Source organism: Amborella trichopoda, chromosome 8 (assembly GCF_054954075.1).
Source record: "Amborella trichopoda isolate Santa Cruz 75 chromosome 8, AtrichopodaSantaCruz75HAP2 v2.0, whole genome shotgun sequence".
Lineage (NCBI taxonomy): Eukaryota > Viridiplantae > Streptophyta > Magnoliopsida > Amborellales > Amborellaceae > Amborella > Amborella trichopoda.
Window position 1 is genome coordinate 14298502 of NC_142343.1, and position 22447 is coordinate 14320948.

General features: G+C 34.1%; 1 protein-coding gene across 3 annotated transcripts; it reads left to right on the forward strand.

Moving 5' to 3' along the window:
* Positions 1–8613: 8613 nt before the first annotated feature.
* On the forward strand, positions 8614–13706 carry LOC18438443 (UPSTREAM OF FLC protein (DUF966)). 3 transcript variants are annotated; one of them, XM_006848631.4, is made up of 5 exons: positions 8614–9112; positions 9494–9851; positions 10010–10079; positions 10379–11263; positions 13393–13706. In XM_006848631.4, the coding sequence occupies exons 2-5, from the start codon at positions 9662–9664 to the stop codon at positions 13505–13507; spliced, it is 1260 nt and encodes a 419-aa protein (XP_006848694.2). In that variant the 5' UTR covers positions 8614–9112; positions 9494–9661; the 3' UTR covers positions 13508–13706. The 3 variants fall into 3 exon arrangements, with proteins under 3 accessions (XP_006848694.2, XP_088730762.1, XP_020525676.1); XM_088874636.1 differs by having other exon boundaries at positions 8658–9158; XM_020670017.2 differs by having other exon boundaries at positions 8818–9112; positions 9462–9851.
* The last annotated feature ends 8741 nt before the right edge of the window (positions 13707–22447 follow it).

Below are 22447 nucleotides of genomic sequence, written 5' to 3' on the forward strand. Positions count from 1 at the left end.
GTGGGCGGTTAAGAATGAACATGGCCAAGTTATAATAAATAGTAAAGGTGATGCAGTTAATACGTTAATATATACAATTACACTCCACTTTGTAGGAAGTATTGCACTACTGGAGACTAGATCTGAGGATCTTCTTTCTAATCTTAGATGCCCAACACTATCCCATTATAAGTGGTACAAGGATGTGTTCTTCTCCAGACTTCTTTCTGGAGAAGACAGTAAATCGGACCATTAGAAGGAATTTATAGCCGGGTTACCTCATCTTTTTGCTGAAAAGGTCAAAACTCGATTGAAAAATAAACATGGAGGATTAATACCCTATTCTTTATATACACTAGAAGAACTATCAGCTGAAATTTGTGCTGAAGGGCTTGCCCTTTGTACCGATTTAAAATTAAAAAGGCAGCTTGAAAAGCAAAAGATGATTAGAAAGAAAGAGCTAGGAGATTTTTGTGAGCAGTTTGGATTCAATACACTGCCTCACTCCAAAGATACTAATAAAAGAAAACATAAAAAATATAACAATAAGACAGAATCCAATAGAACTTCTGCTAAAGAAAGATTTTCCAAAAGATTCTCTCCAAAAAATAATTTTAAAAGAACTAGGGAAAAAAGAAGAATACCTGTCTGTTATAATTGTGAGAAGGTAAGACACTATAAAAATAAATGTAGAATAAAAAAGAAAATAGCCGCCTTGCAAATAGATGATAATGTTAAAGAACAGTTATTTAGCATATTACAAATTAATACTGAATCTTCTTCTAGTTTTGAATATGAACTATTAACCGGTGAAATAAAAGATGAAAATTTAATTTTCATTAGTTCAGACTCAGAAGACAATAATACTGATATTTTTTGTAGTACTCTGTCAAAAGACGAAAATTTAATTATTGACATAGTAGATAAAGTAGCTGATCCTTAGGCTAAGCGAGAAGCGTTAGTCCAATATATCCATATGGCAAAAATTAATAAAAAACCCTCTCCTCTAGTCCGTACTCAGGAGGATTATAGCTTTGCTAAAATTCTTAAAAGAGTTGAGGATAAAAATGATCTTAAAAAAGAACCATCTATCTCTGAATTAAGGCAAGAAATTAATGAGGTTCGTAATGAATTAATAAATTTAAAAAATAGAGTACAAATTTTAGAACTAGCCTCTAATCCTAAAGAATATAGTCCTGCCAATTCTGATGACGAACTAGAATTTAATAATATCATAAGTAGTTATAAAAAGCCTTTACCTCTTACAAAAGAAGATTGTCCTACTATAAAAAGAGGAACCAGAATCTTATAGTACAATACAAAATTGTAATTATGCTAATCTTCTTGACAAAGTAGTTGCTAAAAAATGGTTCACTTTAGTAAAAATAATCATCCATAAAGAATACAGCTTCCAAAATCTGGCTTTAATAGACTCAGGAGCTGACTTGAATTGTATAAACGAAGGACTTGTTCCCACAAAATATTTTAGTAAAACCACTCAAATCTTGAATACAGCAGATGGTAGTAGAATGATTATAAATTTTAAACTCTCAGACGCTGCAATTTGTAATAATGGTAATTGCTTTGAATTCCCTTTTATCATGGTAAAAGGATTAACAATTTGTAATATTAGGAACTCCATTTTTTAATATGTTATATCCAATAAAAATAGACAGTACGAGAATTGAAGCAAATATAGAAGGCCATAACGTGAAATTTGAGTTTATTGAAAAACCCAAGATCCGAGAAATAAATAATATCAAAAAAACAATTTCTAATAAAGAAAAATTCTTGTACCACCTTAAAGAAGAATTAAAATATAAAACAATTGAGAGTAAGCTCTTAGCCCTTGAAAATAAATAGCTAATTGAAAACATCAAAGGTAGTATTGAAAAAGAGATTTGTGCTGAACTACCAAATACCTTTTGGAATAGAAAAAAGAATATTGCAAACTTACCTTATGAAACTGATTTTCATGAAAATAAAATCCCTACTAAGTCCAGATCAATACAAATGAATCCCCAACACTTGGAGATTTGAAAAAAAGAAATTGCTAACTTATTGCAAAAAAGGCTTATCATGAAAAGTTCCTCTCCCTGGAGTTGTTCAGCATTCTATATGAAAAAAGCTTCTGAAATAGAAACAGGAGCTCCCCGCTTGGTAATATACTATAAACCACTTAATAAAGCATTAAGATGGGTTAGGTACCCTATTCCTAATAAAAAAAGATATGTTAGATAGACTGGTAAATGCCTGTATTTTTTCTAAATTCGATCTAAAATCTGGGTATTGGCAGATCCAAATTGTTGAAAAGGATAAATATAAGACTGCCTTTAATGTCCCTTTTGGGCAATATGAATGGAACGTAATGCCTTTTGGTCTTAAAAATGCTCCTTCAGAATTTCAGAATATTATGAATGATATTTTCAACCCTTATACAAAATTTATGATTGTTTATATTGATGATGTTTTAATGTTCATTGAACAACATTTTAAGCACTTAAATATTTTTGTTAAGGCAATAAAATCTGCAGGACTAGTCGTTTCAGCTAGAAAGATTACTCTTTGCCAGACAAGAAAAAGCTTTTTATGACACAATATCTTTCAAGGTAGTATAGCCCGATTGATAGCGCTATTGAATTTTCAAATAAATTCCCAGATATCATCACAAATAAAACTGAGCTTCAAAGGTTTTTGGGTTGTCTAAATTATATTGCTGATTTTTATAAAGATTTAGCTATTGATGCTAAACCATTATTTCAAAGACTTCGAAAAAACCCACCTGAATAGATTGATATTCATACGATGGCAGTAAGAAAAATAAAGTTAAAAGCCAAGAAATTACCTTGTCTTACACTTTTTAACCCTGCTGCTTTCAAAATAATTGAATGTGATGCTTCGAAGATAGGATTGGAAGGAATCCTAAACCTGAAAATTGAAAATACTGAACAACTGGTACGATTCACTTCTAAAGTTTGGAATACAACGCAACAAAATTACTCAACAATTAAAAAAGAACTTCTTGCTATTGTTCATTGTGTCACTAAATTCCAAAGGGACCCGCTCAATCAAAAATTTCTTATCCGCACTAATTGCTCGATGGCAAGGTATTCTCTCTTCATTTGAATTTGACATTGAACACTTTACTGGAAATGCTAATTATCTTCCTGTTTTTTTAACCCATGAATTTTTGTTGGGGGGAGAGGATGATAACAAACACCAGCACCAGCAAGCGAAAGGGAAAAATGGAAGTAGTCTCTGTACCAAGTAGAGCCCTAATAACCTCAACCTCACCAATAACACCCAATCAAATAATTAAAAAACAAGCGCAAGAAATAACATTCTCGCTTGAACCAGTACCAGTAACATCATCAATAGAAGAAAAAAGTAGGTTTCTGGAAACCTCTTTTATACCAATTGTGGTAATAGAAAATATCCATAGAGATAATGATCCATATGAAATAGCAAATATTTATATGAATAACCATATACATCCAAATGATGGAGATAAGACCAGAGAATATTATGAAGCTATCCTCCTAGAAACAGGATCAATTAAATTGATCCACTTCTATTAGAAAAATACAAATATGATAGCCTACTCTAAATTTCAGATACGAATAATACTTTCATATAAAGACTGGGGGTATGGAACCTTCAAAACCAAGAAAAATGCAATCAGAAGGATTTACTAATAAATATTTTCAATACTTTGAATATATTAAAGCCTGGCATAAAGTATTTTCTTTTCAAAATAATAATAACTCTCATACTTGATTCATACAAATAAAGATACCAATAGTGGGAGAGTTCCCAAATTGGTTTTCAAATTGGTTCTGATTGTGGGGCTCAGGGACAGAAATATTACCACTTAACATCCAAGCCTCTCAAAGGAAATTCATGGAATATAATAATAATGATACCAGAATAGACCTTCATATGTATTTCATGGCTCTATATCAAGTACCATGGATTATGAAATGGTCCTATCAAATAACAGAAGATTATACTAATAATTGAGAATACATCCCAGAACTCGAAAGACAAATATACGTAAAATGGTGGGATGTATATGGAAATAAGACCATTAATCCCAAAAATATAAAACTGAAAAAAGTACCACTTACACCTCCAAAAGAAGAAGTTAATATGACCAACTATATCAATAAAATGAGGCAACAAAATCCTACTACTACGAAAGAAGAACTCAAAAGAAAATTGTTGCAAATGTCCGATGAAGAAGAAGAACAATGTCTACATCCACACAAAATGAAGAAGACTACGCACAGGAAAATGAAGACATAGAGTTTGGACTATCCCAAAGGGGATGAACAATCTATCCAGGACGGAACGACTGCACTTCACAAGCACTCGAGTCCTGCTGACAAAACAATTCCTGCCGACAAAAATAGTTCCAGCCAACACTTTTCCCTAGTCACACTTTCGGTCACTTCGACCGACACCTTTTCCCTGTTCATACTTTGGGTCACCTCAACCTACACTTCCCTTTTTATCCAAAACAAAGTTGAAATAATTTTGGAATCCGCGGGCTATAAAAGGGGTTCCTCTCTCTCAGTTAAACACGGTCTTTCTCCCCCAGTCTGCTCTGCATCTCTGCTCTCCATCTCTGTTCTGCACCTCTGTCTTACACCGATACTATGTATATCTGTAGACTTTCTTCATCTCTTTAAAGTCTCTACATTCCTGCAGCCTCTCTTTCTCTCTTTGACTTTCTTCATCTCTGTTCAATACAACCCTGTAACTCGTTTTGTACTCTCTTTCTCGTTGTTGTATATCTGGTGGTGTATCTACTCACCTTGAAGTAAATAGCTTTATGTGTGACTGTAACTGGGACAATCTGCCTAATTATTGCCCAAAAGAGTGGAGATTATTTCTAGATATTGCAAGTGTCATGTGTAAGTTTTTCCGTTTACCTTACTATGCAAGTTAAATTTGTAGTTGGTTTAAAAGTCGGAAATGTTTCATATGTGAATTGGCTTGTGATTGATAGCTCACCGCTTTTATGTATTCTCTGCTTAATAATATTTATATTCATAAAGTTTGTGTACCGTTGATTCTTAACTCACATCTTTCTGTTTGTTAGAATTTATTAGAATTTAAAATTTTATATGATATTGGTTTGTTTTGGTATCAGAGCCAGTAGCTTACAGTGGTGACCTGTAATTAGAAAATGTTGTTCTAGAGGTTAAAACCGTAATAAAATTTTCCATTTAGATAATAAGGAATTGAAACTAAAAGTCGTCATGACCCGAACTACCGACAGGCCAGGAAGAGCTGCAACAGATGCAGGAACTGTTTCTGATTGACTCAGTATTCTTCCATAATAATAATAATAATAATAATAATAATAATAATAATAATAATAATACTAATAATAATAATAATAATAATAATAATAATAATAATAATAATAATAATAATAATAATAATAATAATAATAATAATAATAATAATAATAATAATAATAATAATAATAATAATAATAATAATAATAGTAGTAGTGGTAGTAGTACACCTTATAAAGGGTTACTCTTTACAAATATTGAGCCCAAATATTTAACTAATTTGTCTCAATGTTGAAGAGAGAGCTCTTTGACTTTTTTATTTAACTAATTGAAGAGAGAGCTCTTTGAGGTTTAAGTCATTTTAAAAGTTCTTTCCGATTTTACTAATATAATGTAAAGGGCTGAAGGTATTTCCAAAAAATGTGTAGGGTTTATTGAAAAGAACAAAATGGTGCACTTTTTTTATATAATAAGAACAAAATGATACACTTTTATTTAATATTTCTAAAACAATCAGCTTTTTGGAAAGGCAGCGAGCTAAGATGTAGCCTATTAGTGTGACTGGAAAAACATCCAAGACCATAAAGTTATGGAAAAAGTTTAGATAAGTTGTCAACCTTATACCGTCGAAGTAAGGTGCACATAAAAAATCCCCTAAAAGAGAGTGTTCCAACGTTGGATAAAACCTTCAACTTGATCATCTCAACCTCAAGGTATATAGCACGAAACAAAGAGCATTTTAAGTTCTAAAAGGTGCATTTTTGTAATAAATTATATGGATGATGTATTTTTAAAATTTTGAAGTGTTTATACATCTGCATTATCTGTATCATTTTCAAAATTTTAGATATCGTAAAAAGGAAAAAGTAGATTTTCAAATCATGATAAGATTTCTGACACCAAAACTATTTCTCCAGACAAAATTTAGAGGCACACCTTACTTCTACCATTTAAAGAAGGTACCATATACAAACCTCACTCTACCACATGGCTCACATCTACTTGTTTTTCTTCCTTGGGTAATTACTAAAAGATACGCCTTCTTAAGTGACAACTCATGCACAAAAATACTCCGAGCTAACTTATCCCAGTGCAATTCTTATTTCTAATATTAAAAAAAAAAAATAAATAAAAAAACATTGAACAGCTCCAATTTTGATTTGCTCATTAGGTGTTTATGTTTTGTTTAGAGTTAGAGTGAGAAGAGCTGATCCTCCATTGTTCATCTTATATTAATCAACGGTGACGGTTATGTTAAACTAGTTTTATGAATTATACTATATATGTATAAAATAGAAATATTCTATTTTAAAAACACCGGGTCAAATCCAGATCGGATCCATTTGTACCTAGATCCGATCTGGATTTTTATTCAAATTTGAATTTTGGATCTAAATTCGAATTTCGAATCCAATAATATTCATACCCCGATCTGAATAGGATTCGAAAATTGGGTTTCAAATCTGAATCGGGTAAATTCTCAGCCCTAGCAACACATTACCATATTGCATTCCTATTCAACCAACCAAATTTGGTCCAGCTTTAATTTATATTTCAATAGCATACATAATTTAGGAACAATAGCTCCCTTATGATCAAATTATCCCAAGATCAGAAAACAAATCAAATAATTAAGAAATAAATATAACCAATTTTGCTCGAAATCAAGGGGGGATCAAAAACCAAAAGGCTAGGATTTTGCTACCATTATTATTATTTCAAAACTCAAATTACATATGCTAACGGCAAACTATCAATTTTTGTCCATCACATTACAAACAACATCAAATACATGAAAAATCGAGATCATAAGTGCTTAGATGCACCTCAAAACCAATATTTCCTCCTTAATCATCTATAGAGAGAGATAGAGAAAAGCCCCACGAAATAATAGGTGAAAACACGATCAGAATGTGATCAACAAATATTCAAATAAGAAACAACATCTCAATATTCACTTATGTTTGCAAGACAATGAAAATTAATAAAGCACTACCCCTATTTTTTTTTAAAAAAAATAATCAAAGAACGTCATTTATAATGATATTTAGTGATATTATTGAAATTTTTTAAGGCCGGATCTGGCCGATCCGCCGATCATAACCGATTTTCCAGATAGACGATCTGGATTACCGATTTGTTTAACAAACAATAAATAATCATTTATCATGACTGATTTTTATTAAAATAATGTATTATATTTTTTTGGTTTGTTTGAGGAACAGTAACAATTTTATTGCTAACTGTATGATCACCTTACAACATTACAATCGCCAATCGGCTCAAATACAGCAAACCAAAAAACCAAAATAATATAAAGTAACAACAGCAAAAAAACAACAACTAAAATCTAAATTACACCACTACTAAGCTAGCAGCCGCTACACCTGATTAAGCTTAATCTATCCGCCTCCATATTGCACTCTCTATAAACGTATTCAAAGCAACACTCCATATCAACGCAACATTCCGCAAACTTCTCTAATCAAACTATGCAATCTCCGTGGATATTCAGACTCCTTTTTTTTATCCATCTAATAATATTCAACGAATCTCTGAAACCTTTTTTCTGCCAATTTAATACCATTCACAATGGTATCTCCTACAGGACCATAGTATTTTAGTAAAATACTGCCTTGACAGTCAAACAATGTATTATGACAGGCCACTTGGCTCAAGGGAACCGCCCACCTTAACTTTTAAAACGCTTCACATCGATGGGGACCAACTCTTTTAAAATAGTTTAGCACGTGTGTCAAGGACATCACGGATAGCGGGCACACGAGCCACTATTTAAATGAGTTTGGGGTGTAGGTGCATGTCTATTGAGGGAGGAAGAAAGTTTATATAAGGTCCGAACCTTGTACTGTACGGGTAAGGTGCACCTAAAAACCCATTAATGAAGGTTTTTTCGATATTGAAAAATCGTCAAAGTCGATCATCTTGATCTCAAGATTTATTCACAGGAAAAAATGAGACTTTTAATCTTAAAATCTTCTTATATCCATTTTCAAAAATTTTAAGTATTTCTTGGTGAAACTTTAAATTTCATGATTGGGAGCAACAATAGATTGACTTAATTTTTAAGGATATCTAATATCTAATCTGGATATCATTAATAGAAATAAATAAATAAATTTTAAAAATTAAAAATAATAACTCTAATAAAAAAACATTTAGACCGCTAGTTTTTATTGTTTTAATATGAAACACCTGAAAAATGATTTACACTTTCTAGGCAGCATATATAGACATGCGGTCCAGGCCGCATGAAACAATTTTCCTTTTGGGAGAGAGCAGTCAAAAGACAAGGTCGGTGAGAGAGAAAGAGAAAAGACCTTTCATTAAATAAGGGGGGGAAAGGACGACGAAGGGTGACAACAGAAGTCAGCTGGAATGACGCGAGTCGAAGAGTCAAAACTCACTTTCTCTCTCTAAAACACCTCGCTTTCTCTCTCTAAATAACTCTTGTTCTTTTGCTGTTGTCCGCCGCATCCATTTTGAATATCCTCGCCCCGCGTCCACACTGACTGAGCAACTCCTCCTTTCTCTCTCTACAAATATTCTCCATTCCTTCTTCTCTCTCCTCAACTTCTGTGCCTTGAGTACTCGAGTCTTACAAAACACCATTCTCTCTGCACAATCACCACAAGAACAATCCACGACCCCTCTGTTCCATTACGTCTATTTTGCCATCTTTTTCTTCTTCGTCTTATTCTTCCTCCAGGCTCATTTCTCTCTGTTTTATTCTCTCTCCTCCCTCACAAAGACGCGGATCTATGCTGGAGAGGATTTAGGGTTTTTGAAGGATATGAAGTTGTGAACCTGTAATGTGCTAGATTTATTTTTTTTGCCGGTTTAATGAGAAATTGTGTATGATTTGTTGCTCTATTAAGCTTTTTAAGCTCTGCTTCTGATTTTTTTTCCAAGCTTAATGCTGTTTTAGATTTTTTTTGTTGGTTTAATGATCAATTGTGTATAATTTTTGCTCCTTTGAAACTTTTTTAGCTCCGCTTTCTGATTTTTTTCCAAAGATTGATGCTGTTTTAGCAGTTAATTTCTTGTTTCCATCTACTACTATTTATCTTTAGTATTGTAATGATTTCTTTCAGGATTAATGGCTGCTCATACTTCATAATAAATAAATGTCTCTTTCTTACTCGTACTATTTTTCAGAAGATCTGAATGATCTCCTGTAATCATTTCAGTACCAGCTGGACTTGAACGGTTGTGATCGATCTAATCTCCAGTACAGATTCTGATCTGGACCAGTGAGCTAAAGAAGAAACCGGACCGATAAGCCAGCTTTTTGCTTCTTTTCACACAAGAAGGAAAAAATTCCTGTTCATCGGAAAGTTGCAGTGAGAAGAAGGAAGATGGACTTACGAATGAACAATAAACATAGAGAGATGAGTCCAGAGAGAACAAAAAAATGGACTGAACCCAAGGCTAATAAGCAGGAAAGAAAAGTTGCAGTGGTTTATTATCTCTCTAGGAATGGGCAGCTTGATCATCCTCATTTCATTGAAGTTTCTCTCTCCTCTTCTGAAGGCCTCTACCTTAGAGGTACTGAACTTGTGCAGTTTTTTCTCTATGTTTTTTTGAATGAGATTTTAGGCCCAAATTTCATGCTCATTAGCGGAGGAATGGACTGATTTCTGTAGAAATTATTGCTCATTTATGATATAATCTATATTCTTTTTGGGCTTAAATTTGTTTTTCAGATGTAATCAATCGTCTCAACACTCTTAGAGGCAAAGGGATGGCTGCAATGTACACTTGGTCTTCAAAAAGGTAAATTGCTTCAAAAATCGGCGGAAGCATTCCATTTCTCATTCTGAAAGACCTGTATTTCTTCTTTCTTGTAATTTTTTCTTATCTCTTGCTATATAAATCCTGTTATGTTTTTTTGAATGTTCACAAACCCTGTAATTCCTACTTCCCATAATTATCTCATTTCACAGTTCTCACTTCAGAAAACCCTGTAATTTCCTTCTTTCTAAATCTTTTATCATTTCCCAGTATATAAAACCCGGTAAATTTTTTTTTTCCTGTTATTTCTCTATCTGAATCACGTGGTTACAATGATAAAGGAGCTACAAGAATGGTTTTGTGTGGCACGATCTCTCGGAGAACGACTTCATCTACCCTGCTCATGGCCATGAATACATTCTCAAAGGCTCAGAGCTGCTCAAACCTTGCTCTAATAACACAGAGCCTTTAGAAACCTCCTCCAAGGAAGGATCTCAGTCAAGTTCACCTGAAAAACCTTCAAATGATGTCCTGAACTCTTCCCCGGCTTATCCATCCTTCCGAAAACCTCACCGGAGAAACCCATCATGGAGTTCTTTCGATCTTAATGAATACAAAGTTTACAAAGCTGAAGCCATGGCTGAAACCTCCTTTAAAGCAGCAGCTGATGCTTCTACTCAAACAGATGAAAAGAGAAGAAAGGGGAGAGAGAACCTAAACAGAGGGGTCTCAACTGAAGAAGACAATAATAATGAAGTACCATTTGCGAATTTCTCTTCCGAGCTTTGCAGAGAAGAGATCTCTCCTCCCCCATCATCTTCTAGCCCTTCTTCCGATTTCAAAGAAAATCCGACAGAGACCTTAGAATCACTGATAAGAAGTGATTTCCGTACCGCCAGTCGAGAACCAGAAGTGCAAGTTGATATGGTGAGCAATGTTAAGGTTGGTAAGGCATCAAGTGTTCTGATGCAGTTGATATCTTGTGGTTCCATATCGGTTAAGGACTATGGTGTGAATCTGTTAACTCATGGCAAACCTAAGTTGGCTCCGAGGGATTCGAACCAAGTTCGGGAGCTGGAGTACGTCGCAGAGAGTGGGCGTTTTAATGGGGTTTCTCTGGAAGACAAGGAGTATTTCAGTGGGAGCGTCTTTGAGAGCAACAAGGAGAGAGGGAGTGATGAAATGTTGCAGAGTCTCAAGAGGTCTTCTTCTTACAATGCTGATAGGTGAGAGACCACAGTCTTCTTCTCTTTCTTCACATTTTGTACTGTGATCCATATGACCTTGAAAGAACTTTGGTCATAAGGGTTTTCACTATCCGATCAATTGATGGATGGTGATGGAGATGGTGAGTGTGACCTATCCACTTGGATCACGGCATGTTGTTGCGAACCAATCTCTCTCCATTATTATGATGCTTATGACCATAGATCCTCGAAGGTCCCATGGATCATAGCCGAATTGCTAAACATAATCTTCCCCTGCTTTATTCCTTTCCTTTCTGGTTTTGTTTGATTTTGGGGTTTTTTTTTACTTGTGATTTGAATTGTTTGGCAAATTGAGGGCCCAACCTAACAGCTCCTTTGCTTCTTTTAAATTTGAAAACCATGTTTTCTTACCCATTTTCCACTTTTGGTTGACTAGTCAATTCCTCTAATAAGGGGAATGAACGACTAGTACTAGCTGTGGCAATTGACCCGGATCCGACCGGGAAACCGTTGGGTATACCCGACACTGGTTGGGTCTGGGTATGGCTCCAACAGTTGGACCTGGCGGTTTAGGTTGGAGTTGAAAGCGGGCCCCGAATACTATTCGGATCTGGTTCCAGGTCTAGTTGGATCCAGCCCTTATTAACCTGTGCTACTTCAAGCCCTATTTGTTTGGGTATACTAAGGATTATACAAATAGAATTCGTAGTCATTTTTAGCTATTAAACGATAAATCGGACCGTTTGAAATCGAATGTGTAGTAGTTGTGGCCTTGTTGTAATAATATGGACGAAGCCCAAGACTCGACGTGATAGACCCGGTACCCGAGAGGTATGGGTATGGGTCCAACTTTTGAACCTGATGGGTTGGGTCCGGATCCAAAACTTAGACTCGAATATTATTTGAGTTTAGGTCCGGGTCCAGCCGGACCCGACCCATACCCATCGTGTTGCCGCCCCTCATTGATACCATTGATTGGAAAATCAGAATCAGGCCTCAGGATTCCGGTTTGCCAAATTCGACCGGGGCCATTCTCTTGTAGGGTCAGTCTGTAGTTACCCAAGAAATATAAGAAAATAAAAAATACTGTAGAGTTGAGGTGATTTGGGGTTCCTTGATCTGGAACCTTGCACCTCCATTTCTGGTTGGGCGACTCCGAGTTGGATCGAGGATTTAAATGGTGGGAAATCAGGCGGGTAAAACGGGGGCTATATTAAAAGTGCGAAGGATATTATGAAGATGGAAATAAACAAAAGCAGACTTTATTAATTAGTATTTTACCAAACGAAAAATAGTAACTTAAATCACTAAGACAACCAAGGATCTTGACTATTCTATCTAAGACTACCGAGGATCTTGACTATTCTATCTAGAATCTTGAATTCTTAATTATAATGTCCACATTGAAACACGACTCTCTATTTAATGTGCGAGTTTAGTTTTGGGCCAAAATCTAGTTCCTTTTTTCTATTGATTATTTCTCGACTCTTTGCATATAATCATAAGTTGTTGGTCATTTGTGTACTTGTACTTTTTAATCCCATAAATTTTAGGAGTTAATACTGTTAATTATTTGGAAATCCATTATTTAATTTGGATAATTACTTTGAGAATGTATCGAACACCTTATTCTTACTTTGTCGAAAGTATTAAATTTGAAACATGATACAAAAATCGAAGGCTCCTATAAGTAAACATGGTGTAGTTTTGTATTTCAAACTTTGGCAAGTGTTAGTTTCAATTCCAAAATTTAGTCTCCCCTGCATGATATAGCGAAGAACTTAGATTTTCCAGTTGAACAAAATGTGCTTTTATTTCTAAATGTGAAATCTATTGAAAGGTTGACACCTTTTATAATTTTTTTGTCTATTAAAATACATCTAACTTTTCAATAATTTGACAGTTTATCCTTTTTTAAATATTCCCACTCATGGGCAGTTGTATTTTAATGTGTATTTCAAGATTAAATAAAAAAAGAGAGTAAAAAGTTAAAAATTGATCTCTTATATATATTTTGATAAATCCCCTTAAATTAATCAACCATAAAGTCTTCTCTCTCTAATTATTACCACGATGTTTAAGAAAATCCAATTAATAAAGAATAAAAAAGAATAACATGAGTTATATTATTATTTTTTTTATCTCAGGTGCTCAAAGAGTGAGATTGGAGAAAGAGAAATAGAGGGTGGGCGAGCAAAGTGCATACCTCGAAAGCTCAAGTCCGGAAAGAGAGAGCACAACGACGCTATGCACAAAGTTTGAACACCTACTTCTCTGTATTTTACATGAATAAGACCAAAAAAAATATAGATAGATATATGTATGTTCTTTTGACCTTTTGTCCTTGGAAAGTAGGCTTCAGCTGTGTAGGTTCCCAATGTTCTAACCCCATTATCTGATCTAATATTTTTGTATTAAACTCCAAAGTTTGCATAAATGGGGTAATGTGTTTATTGGGGCCTATGCGCCTTGACAGGCACGGCAAAGTGATGAGACTATCCGAGCACCTACTCTCATGGATGCTCTAACTCTTACTGGTATCTCCTCCATATTAGTCTCAGCCTTATAAAATATGCTCTTTCTCTCTCATGAGGCATATAGAAAGCCTCGCCATCTTTGTGTGATTCTATTAAGCTTGGTCTTTGTTCTTCATATTTATTTTACATTTAGAAACTTATCTCTCTGTGTATCCTATTCAATAAACATCAATGCTTTAGTATTCCGTATTGGGAAAACTGACTACACAATCGCACCTATATATATTTTACCTAGGATGAGGTTTGTATAAGGTCGGCTTCCTTATACTGTAGAAGTCAGGTGCACCTATAAAATTTACTTAGAGATGTCTTTTCGGTGTCGAAAATCTTATGATGGTTTCAAAATCTTTTTTTTATCTTTAGTTCGAAAATTTAAAATTTTAAAAATAGTACAGATCGAACAGATTAATAAACACTTTAAAATCTAGAAAACAAACCGTTCATATGCCTTTTTAAAATATGTACTATTTTTTGAATTTAGAAAATTTTTTTTTTTCATGTCCATTCATCTCAAGGTCGAGATGATGAGTTGGAGTGTTATCTTACGTGGGAACACTCTCCACTATAGGATTTTTGAGATGCACCTTTCCTCAATAGTATAAGGTTGCAACTGTATACAAACTTTTTCTTTTTAAACCTATATTGCTCATAAAAAAGTTTATATAAGGTGTCAACCTTATATTGTATTGGTATGGTGTACTTCAAAAAATCCACTAGGAAAGGTTGTTTTTATGTTGATAAACTTTTAAATCGATCATCTCGACTTCGACATTTATAGACAAAAAAAAAAGAGGGATTTTTAGTTATAAAAATAGTTCATCTTCTAATACATTATCTAGAGCGTTTATTTTTAATATTTTCAAGTGGTTATAGATCTGTTTTATCGTCACAGTTTCTAGAACTTTAAATTTTATAGTTGGGAGAAACAATATATTTTCATGCCATCGTGAGGCTTTGCAGCACTGAAGCTATATTTTTGGCATAGTTGAGGTGTACTTTACTTCGATAGTATAAAGTTGACACCTAATACAACTATTGCTCATCTCCTAGATGTCTCATCGGAATGGATGATTGGGATAGTTTCATATGTAATGTCCTTTAGCTGTAATGTCCTAAGCCATTGGTCATTCGATTTAGATGATTGGGATAGTTTCATATGTAATGTCCTTTAGCTATAATGTACTAAGTAAGCCATTGGTCATTCGATTTAGATGTGACATCTCAGAGTATTTTATTTTTAATATTTTTTACAAATAATATGAACATGAAATTTGATGTATTTTATTTTAATATTTTCTACAAATAATATGAATATGAAATTTGTTGCATGTCATCATCTCAAGCCGTACTTAAAAAATACAAAAATTATGTTTCAAAAAATAAAAATAGCCAAAATACCCTTTAAAGTTTTAAGGATGTTTTGGCCATTTATCTTTTGAAAATAAATTTTGTTTTATATTTTTTATAGGTGCAAATTAATGCGAGGATTGGATGCCCCAAATTTAGTGTCAAACATTTATAGAAAAACTTAAAAATAAAATAATGTTTTGACGTGATGTTGTAAGGGCCGTATCAGCCACCCATTCAAATTAGATGTATGGGGGATGGGAGATAGGGATGCAGGTAAAACATATATTGCTGGGATTCATAGCAAGGAATCCCTTGTGTTAATTGTTTTACAATTCTATAAAGTTTTGGGTGGATGGTTTTTAGTTGATTATGGAATCAGGTTTGACCGCTGGCATTGGACTTGGAGCCTTTGGCCTAGTAAGTAGTGCATGATTGGGCGTTGTGTAAATAAAAGTGGAAATTGAGGCAAATTGTGGGACATTCCGTGGATATGAGATACAAGTCTCCTAAGTTCGGTTTACTATGCCGTCCGTGTCACAAGCCCTACGAAATTTAAAACCGCCCCTCCCCTTTCCCCAAGCAAATAAATGCTCTCTCTCTTGTAAATACTCTCTCTTAGAGCCAATATAAATGCTCCCTCTCTCTCTCCTTCTCCCTCTCCCTCTCCCTCTCCCTCTCCTCCGCAAATATAAGTGCAGGTTGAGTCAGAATTGTTGGAGTTATTGAGACCTGTTTATTAGATGGTTTTGATTGAAGTTTTGGTTAAATTTGGTTTTAGTGGTCAAATCTTAAAAAAATTCAAAAATAATTATTAAAAAATAAAAAATTAAATTATAATCTGTTTTTTTATGTTTTCTATCATTTTGAAAATATTGAAAATTTGTTTTGGCTATAAATGATTATATTTTCTCCAGCTCTTTAGATTATTTCTAAAATATTCTTGATTACAAGATGATTTTTCCAAATCTATTTTTTCATTAGTTGTTTAATTTCATTTAAATGTGTTTTGCTTAATTTTATCTAAATCATATTTTCATATATTTTTTTTAATCACTTTTTGACTTGGCCAATTCCTGCCCGATTGGGGCGATTTACCTGGATCCGGTCCAGCCCGACCCAAGGCAGGGTACCGTGCCCAAGTGGTTTCCTCCACTGACAACTCCGAACCTTTCTTCATCTTTCATGATATTGGCTTGTAGTCTTGTACATTATTTTGCACGTGAACCCGCGAGGCCGCGTTTGAGAAATTTATGCCGGCTGAAGGGAACTAGGAAAGCACTGCCAACTAAAAGTACATTTCCAAGAGGTATACAAACCTTTATATGGCTGCAAATGAAAATAAATAAATAATTTGATTCCAAAAACTTTGACGCCATCTGTTGGATTTAAATCATTTTCTGGTTTTAGATAAGTTTGGCAGCCTTTAAAATGAAACCCATGACCTTGAGTTAATTGCAGAAATTGGCTAGTGATGTCCGACAGTCTCAATTCTTACCTTGGGCCTCTCCCTACTTACTCACCAAAAAAAAAAAAAAAAGAAATTATCATAAATATATCTTAATTTTTGTCTATATAGAAAATAACTTTTAATTTTCATAAACCTCACTCACACCATTTTTGTTCAATTTTTGATGTTTTTTGACAAAACTAACCTTTACGGTAGTCGTATTACCGTGAAGCACAATTACAGTACTCTAAATATCATAAAAACTAACACATGTTATACGGCGTTTTAAGTACAGTAAGAACTAACCCATGTTATACGGCATTTTAAGTACTGCAAACTCACCTATATAATATGGCTTTTTAAGTATAGTAAAAATCCACCCATGTTATACGGCCCTCGAAATGTCGTAAATCTTTTTTTCTTTTTTATATTTATCTCTTTTATCTCTCTAATTCTTTTTATGTTTTTCTTATTTTTCTCTCTAATTCTTTTTAATATTTAACTCTTCTTTCTTTCCCAAATTTTGTTTATCTTTTCTTTCTCTCTAAACCTTTTCTCTCTCACTCTCTTTCTCTCTCTACTTACTTCATCAACTCAACAAATGTGATTTCAACTCGATATAAATTTGACTCCATCTAATTTTCATAGGAGATGGGGTTGAAAGGAGTTTTTATAGGGGAGATAAGGTACGTACAGGTTGCTATACAAATCTCCTTGGAGAAAGAAAGAGAGTTAGAGAGAGAAAGAAGAAATAAACAAAATTAGAGAAAGAAAGAAGAGATAAATATTGAAAAGAATTAGAGAGAGAAAGAAGAGATAAACATAAAAAGAAATTGAGAGATGAAAGAGATAAATATGAACATGAAAAAATGGTTTACGGCATTTCAAGAGCCGTATAACATGGATGGGTTTTTACGGTATTTAAAATGCCGTATAACATAGGTAGATTTACGGTACTTAAAATGCTGTATAACATGGATTAGTTTTTACGGTACTTAAAATGTCGTATAATATGGGTTAGTTTTTACGGTACATAAAGTATCGTAATTGTGCTTCACGGTAATATGACTACCGTGAGGTTATTTTGGTAAAAAAAAAAACCCAAAATTGAATAAAAAGGGCATGGACGAGGTTTATAAAAGTTGAAAGTTTTTTTTCTAAATAAACGAAAATTAAGGTATATTTGTGATAATTTCCCCCAAAAAAAAAACAGCTATGACCTTGAGTTAGTTGCATAAATGGCAACAAACAGTTCATTCTCATTCTTTGCAACTCTCACTCTCTCTCTATTTTTCTTTCTCTTCAATGGAAGTTGAAGGAGCCACCAAGCTCACCTATTTACCCCCTCTCACTTATCATATCCCCTTCATTCTTTTCTCTTAGTTTACTTCCCCCACTCTTTCATTTAATTTCTCTTCCAACTTCTCATTATCACTCTACTTTCTCTTCTCTTTGATGGTAAAATGTGCTAACGTGCGTTTTTTTTCATAAGCTTTCTTCCCTTATCAAACATGTGTAAAGCAATTTTACTGGGGAAAATATTTTTAGAAAATATTTTTACCCCAACTAAACATGCCCCAAAAGCTCTCTTTGTGCTTGTTCTAAGAGCTAGAATTTTCATGAGCTAGAAAGCTCTGTTGCTTTTGTTTATTTTGAGATGCAGATCCTTTCAGAAGCCATTGTTAGTATTTTAGTATTGTAAAATACTATAAGATATTTCAAAATAATATATCTAATTACTTTCTAAGTTTTAAATAAATAGAAAGAGAAGGTGGTCGGCATTAGTGCCATACTGAAGAGTAGAGCGTGGAAATAGTATTTTTTTATATGGGAGCACTATCATGCTTTATGTTTTTTTTTTTTTTTGACAAGAGTACTAAATATTATTATATCAAAGACGTGTTACATATGACATTAGACAATTAAAAAAGTGACGGGGATAAAACCAAAGAATCTGAAAGAACTCCTTTCCTAGCAAGTTCATCCACCACCAAATTGGCCTCTCTGTAAACATGGCTACAAGTCACAGCGCCAACCGATGATAAATCCATAACTTGCAACTATAGAGACCTAAGGCGCCAAGGTGGTCTAGAAGATCCACTACTCCAATTAATAACATTGGAAGAATCACCTTTTAATACCAAAGAGCAATCAATTCAACATGATTAGCAGTAACCTCACCACATGATTAGCAGTAACCTCACCACATGGGGCAGCATAACAAAAAACCACATTGCCTCTATCATCACAGCAAACACCCTCACTCTGGCCTTATCAAGATTCCTATAAGATGATCCATCAAAATTGAGTTTGAAACATCCCCTAACTGGTGTACCCAAACATTCCTTGGTCTAACTAATAAGCCGTGAATTTATCAAACGCACTAGGTTATGGAGAATGTCCACTCTAGTAACACCCCATCCATTCTTGGTGATACCAAACCAACTTCAAACTCTAAACAAGATTATGTTTTCCAGATCTTGCACTTCCATAGCCACCCCATCAAACATTATACTCTTCCTTTCGAGCGAAAGCTCCCAGATGATTGCAGCACGAAAGATATCCCAGAAAACAGAACTAGCTTTCGGCGTACCACACATTTATCATTTGGGACACAGCCTAAAATCATACCAGGTAAAAAAAAAGATGCGTATACTTTTTGCATTGCCCAACTCCATAAACCATACACATAAGGGCAATGAAGAAAAATGTGATCTCTATTTTCCTCGTCACTCTTGCAAAAGAGACAAACATTAACAATAATATTTCCCCTTTTCTTGAGATTATCAATAGTTATCACCTTCTCTTGTGTCAAAGTCCAGATAAAAGCTTGAACTTTATGGGGTATCCTCTATTTCCAAATATCTTTCAATGTTGGCAAATTCCATCTAATTTGATCATGGAACAAAATATTGTAAGAAGATTTAACCGAAAATACTCCATTAGACTCTAATTCCCATACCACTTCATCATTTGCCTGACTCGAAATATACGCTTGTTTCAATAAATTCAAAAGTTCAATGTATTGTTCAGCTGCACAAAGAGGTAAATGGCTGTAAATACAATTTAAGTGCCAAACAACTGATGGACCATTAGTAATACCAATGTCATTGAACTTTGCCAAAAGCTGGGATACCCTTAAGTTAAAAACAAGATATCAATCAGCCTTTTAGAATGCCAGAAAAGAACACTATCCCGCATACCCACAGTCCATCTAGAAATACTTGAAACAAAAATTCTCATGGACATTGTAGACCTCCACACAAAGGAATTCTGCCCTCCACCCTGGCCCTTGCACCAGTAAAACTAATGGGAAGAATACCATATTTAGAGGTTAAAACATCTTTCCAAAGATGCTTCTAACTTTTCATAATGCGCCACCACCACTTAGCAATTGAAGCTTGATTGACAAACTTCAACTTGCGAATACTAGAGACCCTTCTTGTTTTGGCGTACATACTCTATCCCAGCCTACCAGATGATATTTTTTCACATCTTTATTAGATCCCAATAGAAAATCCCTCATAAATCTTTTTAATTTCGTGATAATATCTGGTGTCATATGAAGAAGGGACATTTCATATATTGGGAGATTTGACAAAGAGGATTTAATCAAAGTAATTTTGCCCCCCAAAGAAAGATTACTGGCTTTCCAAATATCAATCTTAACATTTTCTCTCTTCACCACTGAATCTCAAACCTCCTTCGGAAACTTAGCATCTGATAGACGTATTCCCAAGTATTTAATAGGGAATTTTTCAACTTTACAATTCATTACCTCTGCAAGCTCATTGACCACAATTTCAGAACATCTCACTCCAATAGCTGAGGTTTTAACAAACTTGACTTTAAGACCCAAAGCCACCTCATAACACTTAAAAAAACAGTCTAATAATCAACACTTGATCTAATGCAACCCCACAAAAGAGTCAAGTATCATCAGTGTACTGAAGATGAGAAATACACGGTCCTGAAGAGCTCACCTGAAAACCACTAAAACCTTGATTATCCACAACTTTTTGAATCATAAGAATGAAAGCCTCCCCTACTAGAGTGAAAAGAAAAGGGTAAAGATGATCTCCCTGTTTGAGACCTCGTGATGCTTTGAAAAAGCCTTTTGGACTGCCATTAACCAAGATAGAAAAATGCTTCGATGATAGGCTACCACAGATGCACTTTCTCCAACAAAAACCAAAACCCATTCGGCATAAGATTTCATCAAAGAATACCACACTCTATCCAATCAAAAGCCTTCTCCATATTTAGCTTAAAAAGAATACATGGGATTCGACTCTTAGTGCTTGTATGAATATACTCTTGTGCAATCAAAACCTCATCCATAATCATTCTCCCACTAATAAAAGCCGATTTAGTTCCCGACACAATAAAATAAAGAACCTTTTTCAATTTTTCGGCCAACACTTTAGAAATAATCTTATACAAACTGCTGAGTAGATTGACGGGTTTAATATCATTGATACCCGTAATAGAAGACATTTTCGGAATCAAAGCAATAAAGGTTGATTTATACCTTTATTTAAAATACCCCTCTCGAAGAATTCATTTACTATCAGCAACAAATCATATTTCAAAATGGACCAAAATTTATGAAAGAACTACATCGAGAAACCATCCGGTCCCAGTGCCTTATCGCCAGGTAATGCAAACACCATAAATTTTAAGTCCTCTATATCTACCCCTCTCCAAATCTAATCCATGCTGATGGGGAAGTTTTTGAAAAAGCACTCCTTCGAAATTCACTCTAAAAGGGATTTCACTTGAAAAAGCCTACTGGAAGTGATTATCAAATTCTAAATACTACGCATCAGAATGATTATTATCTATCTCTTCAAAAGAAATACCAGAAATATCATTATGTCTACATCTAACATTTGCAATGTAATGGATATACCTTAGTATTTGGATCTCCCTCTTTCAACTATTTTACTCTAGATCTTTGACTCCAAAAATTTTCATCCATTCTCAAATAACCCTGCATCATATTAACCAAATTTGACCTATCCCGTGCCATATCTAGTGATAGAGTACCATTGACATCCGGAGTTGTATCAATGTCTTGGATCAATGAGGCCATTAATTTTAGATTTAATACAATTTTTTTTTTTTGTATACCATTGGAGTACTTTTTGCTTCACAATCATCAACTTCTTAAAGATTCTATATCCTGCCCATCCCCTTACTACCGTACTAATCCATGCATCTTTCACCAGATCAACCACTTCTCTCTCTTGTAATCACACAACCTCCATTCTACGCATATGGCCATAAAAATTATTCTCAGTTTGAATCATAATCGTTGTATAGTAAGAAGAAAACCTTCCCAAAGAATTAACCTTTGCTAAAGGAAATTGAGTTTCCCTAGCACTTGAAACAAGGAACCTATCTAACTTGCTCGTAATCAGATTATGCACACTGTTCTTACTCCAGATAAATAAAGTACCATTAATGGGAAATTCAATAAGCTCATTATGATGAATAAAGGTATTGAACATTCACATATAACAATTCAAACGGCTATTCGAATATCTTGCCATTGCACAAAATTATAGTCACCCCCAATACAGACTAGTAAACCAAAGCAATAGACCAAATTTCAAATCTTACCCAAAAGAGTCTGTTTGTGAGGAACATCATTAAGACCATAAACATTAAGTAAAAGCCTTTTGAAAGAAAAAAAGGGCAATAATTCTGTCTCTAACAAAACTATCCAAAAAAGAGAAGACGGAAGAAACCAATATAGTCCATAACCCACCTGACGACCCCACATAATCAACCCCAACAAAAGTAGTGGGGCCCCTACCTCAAATTGAATTAACATACTTAACATCTGGAGTTGGGAGTTTAATT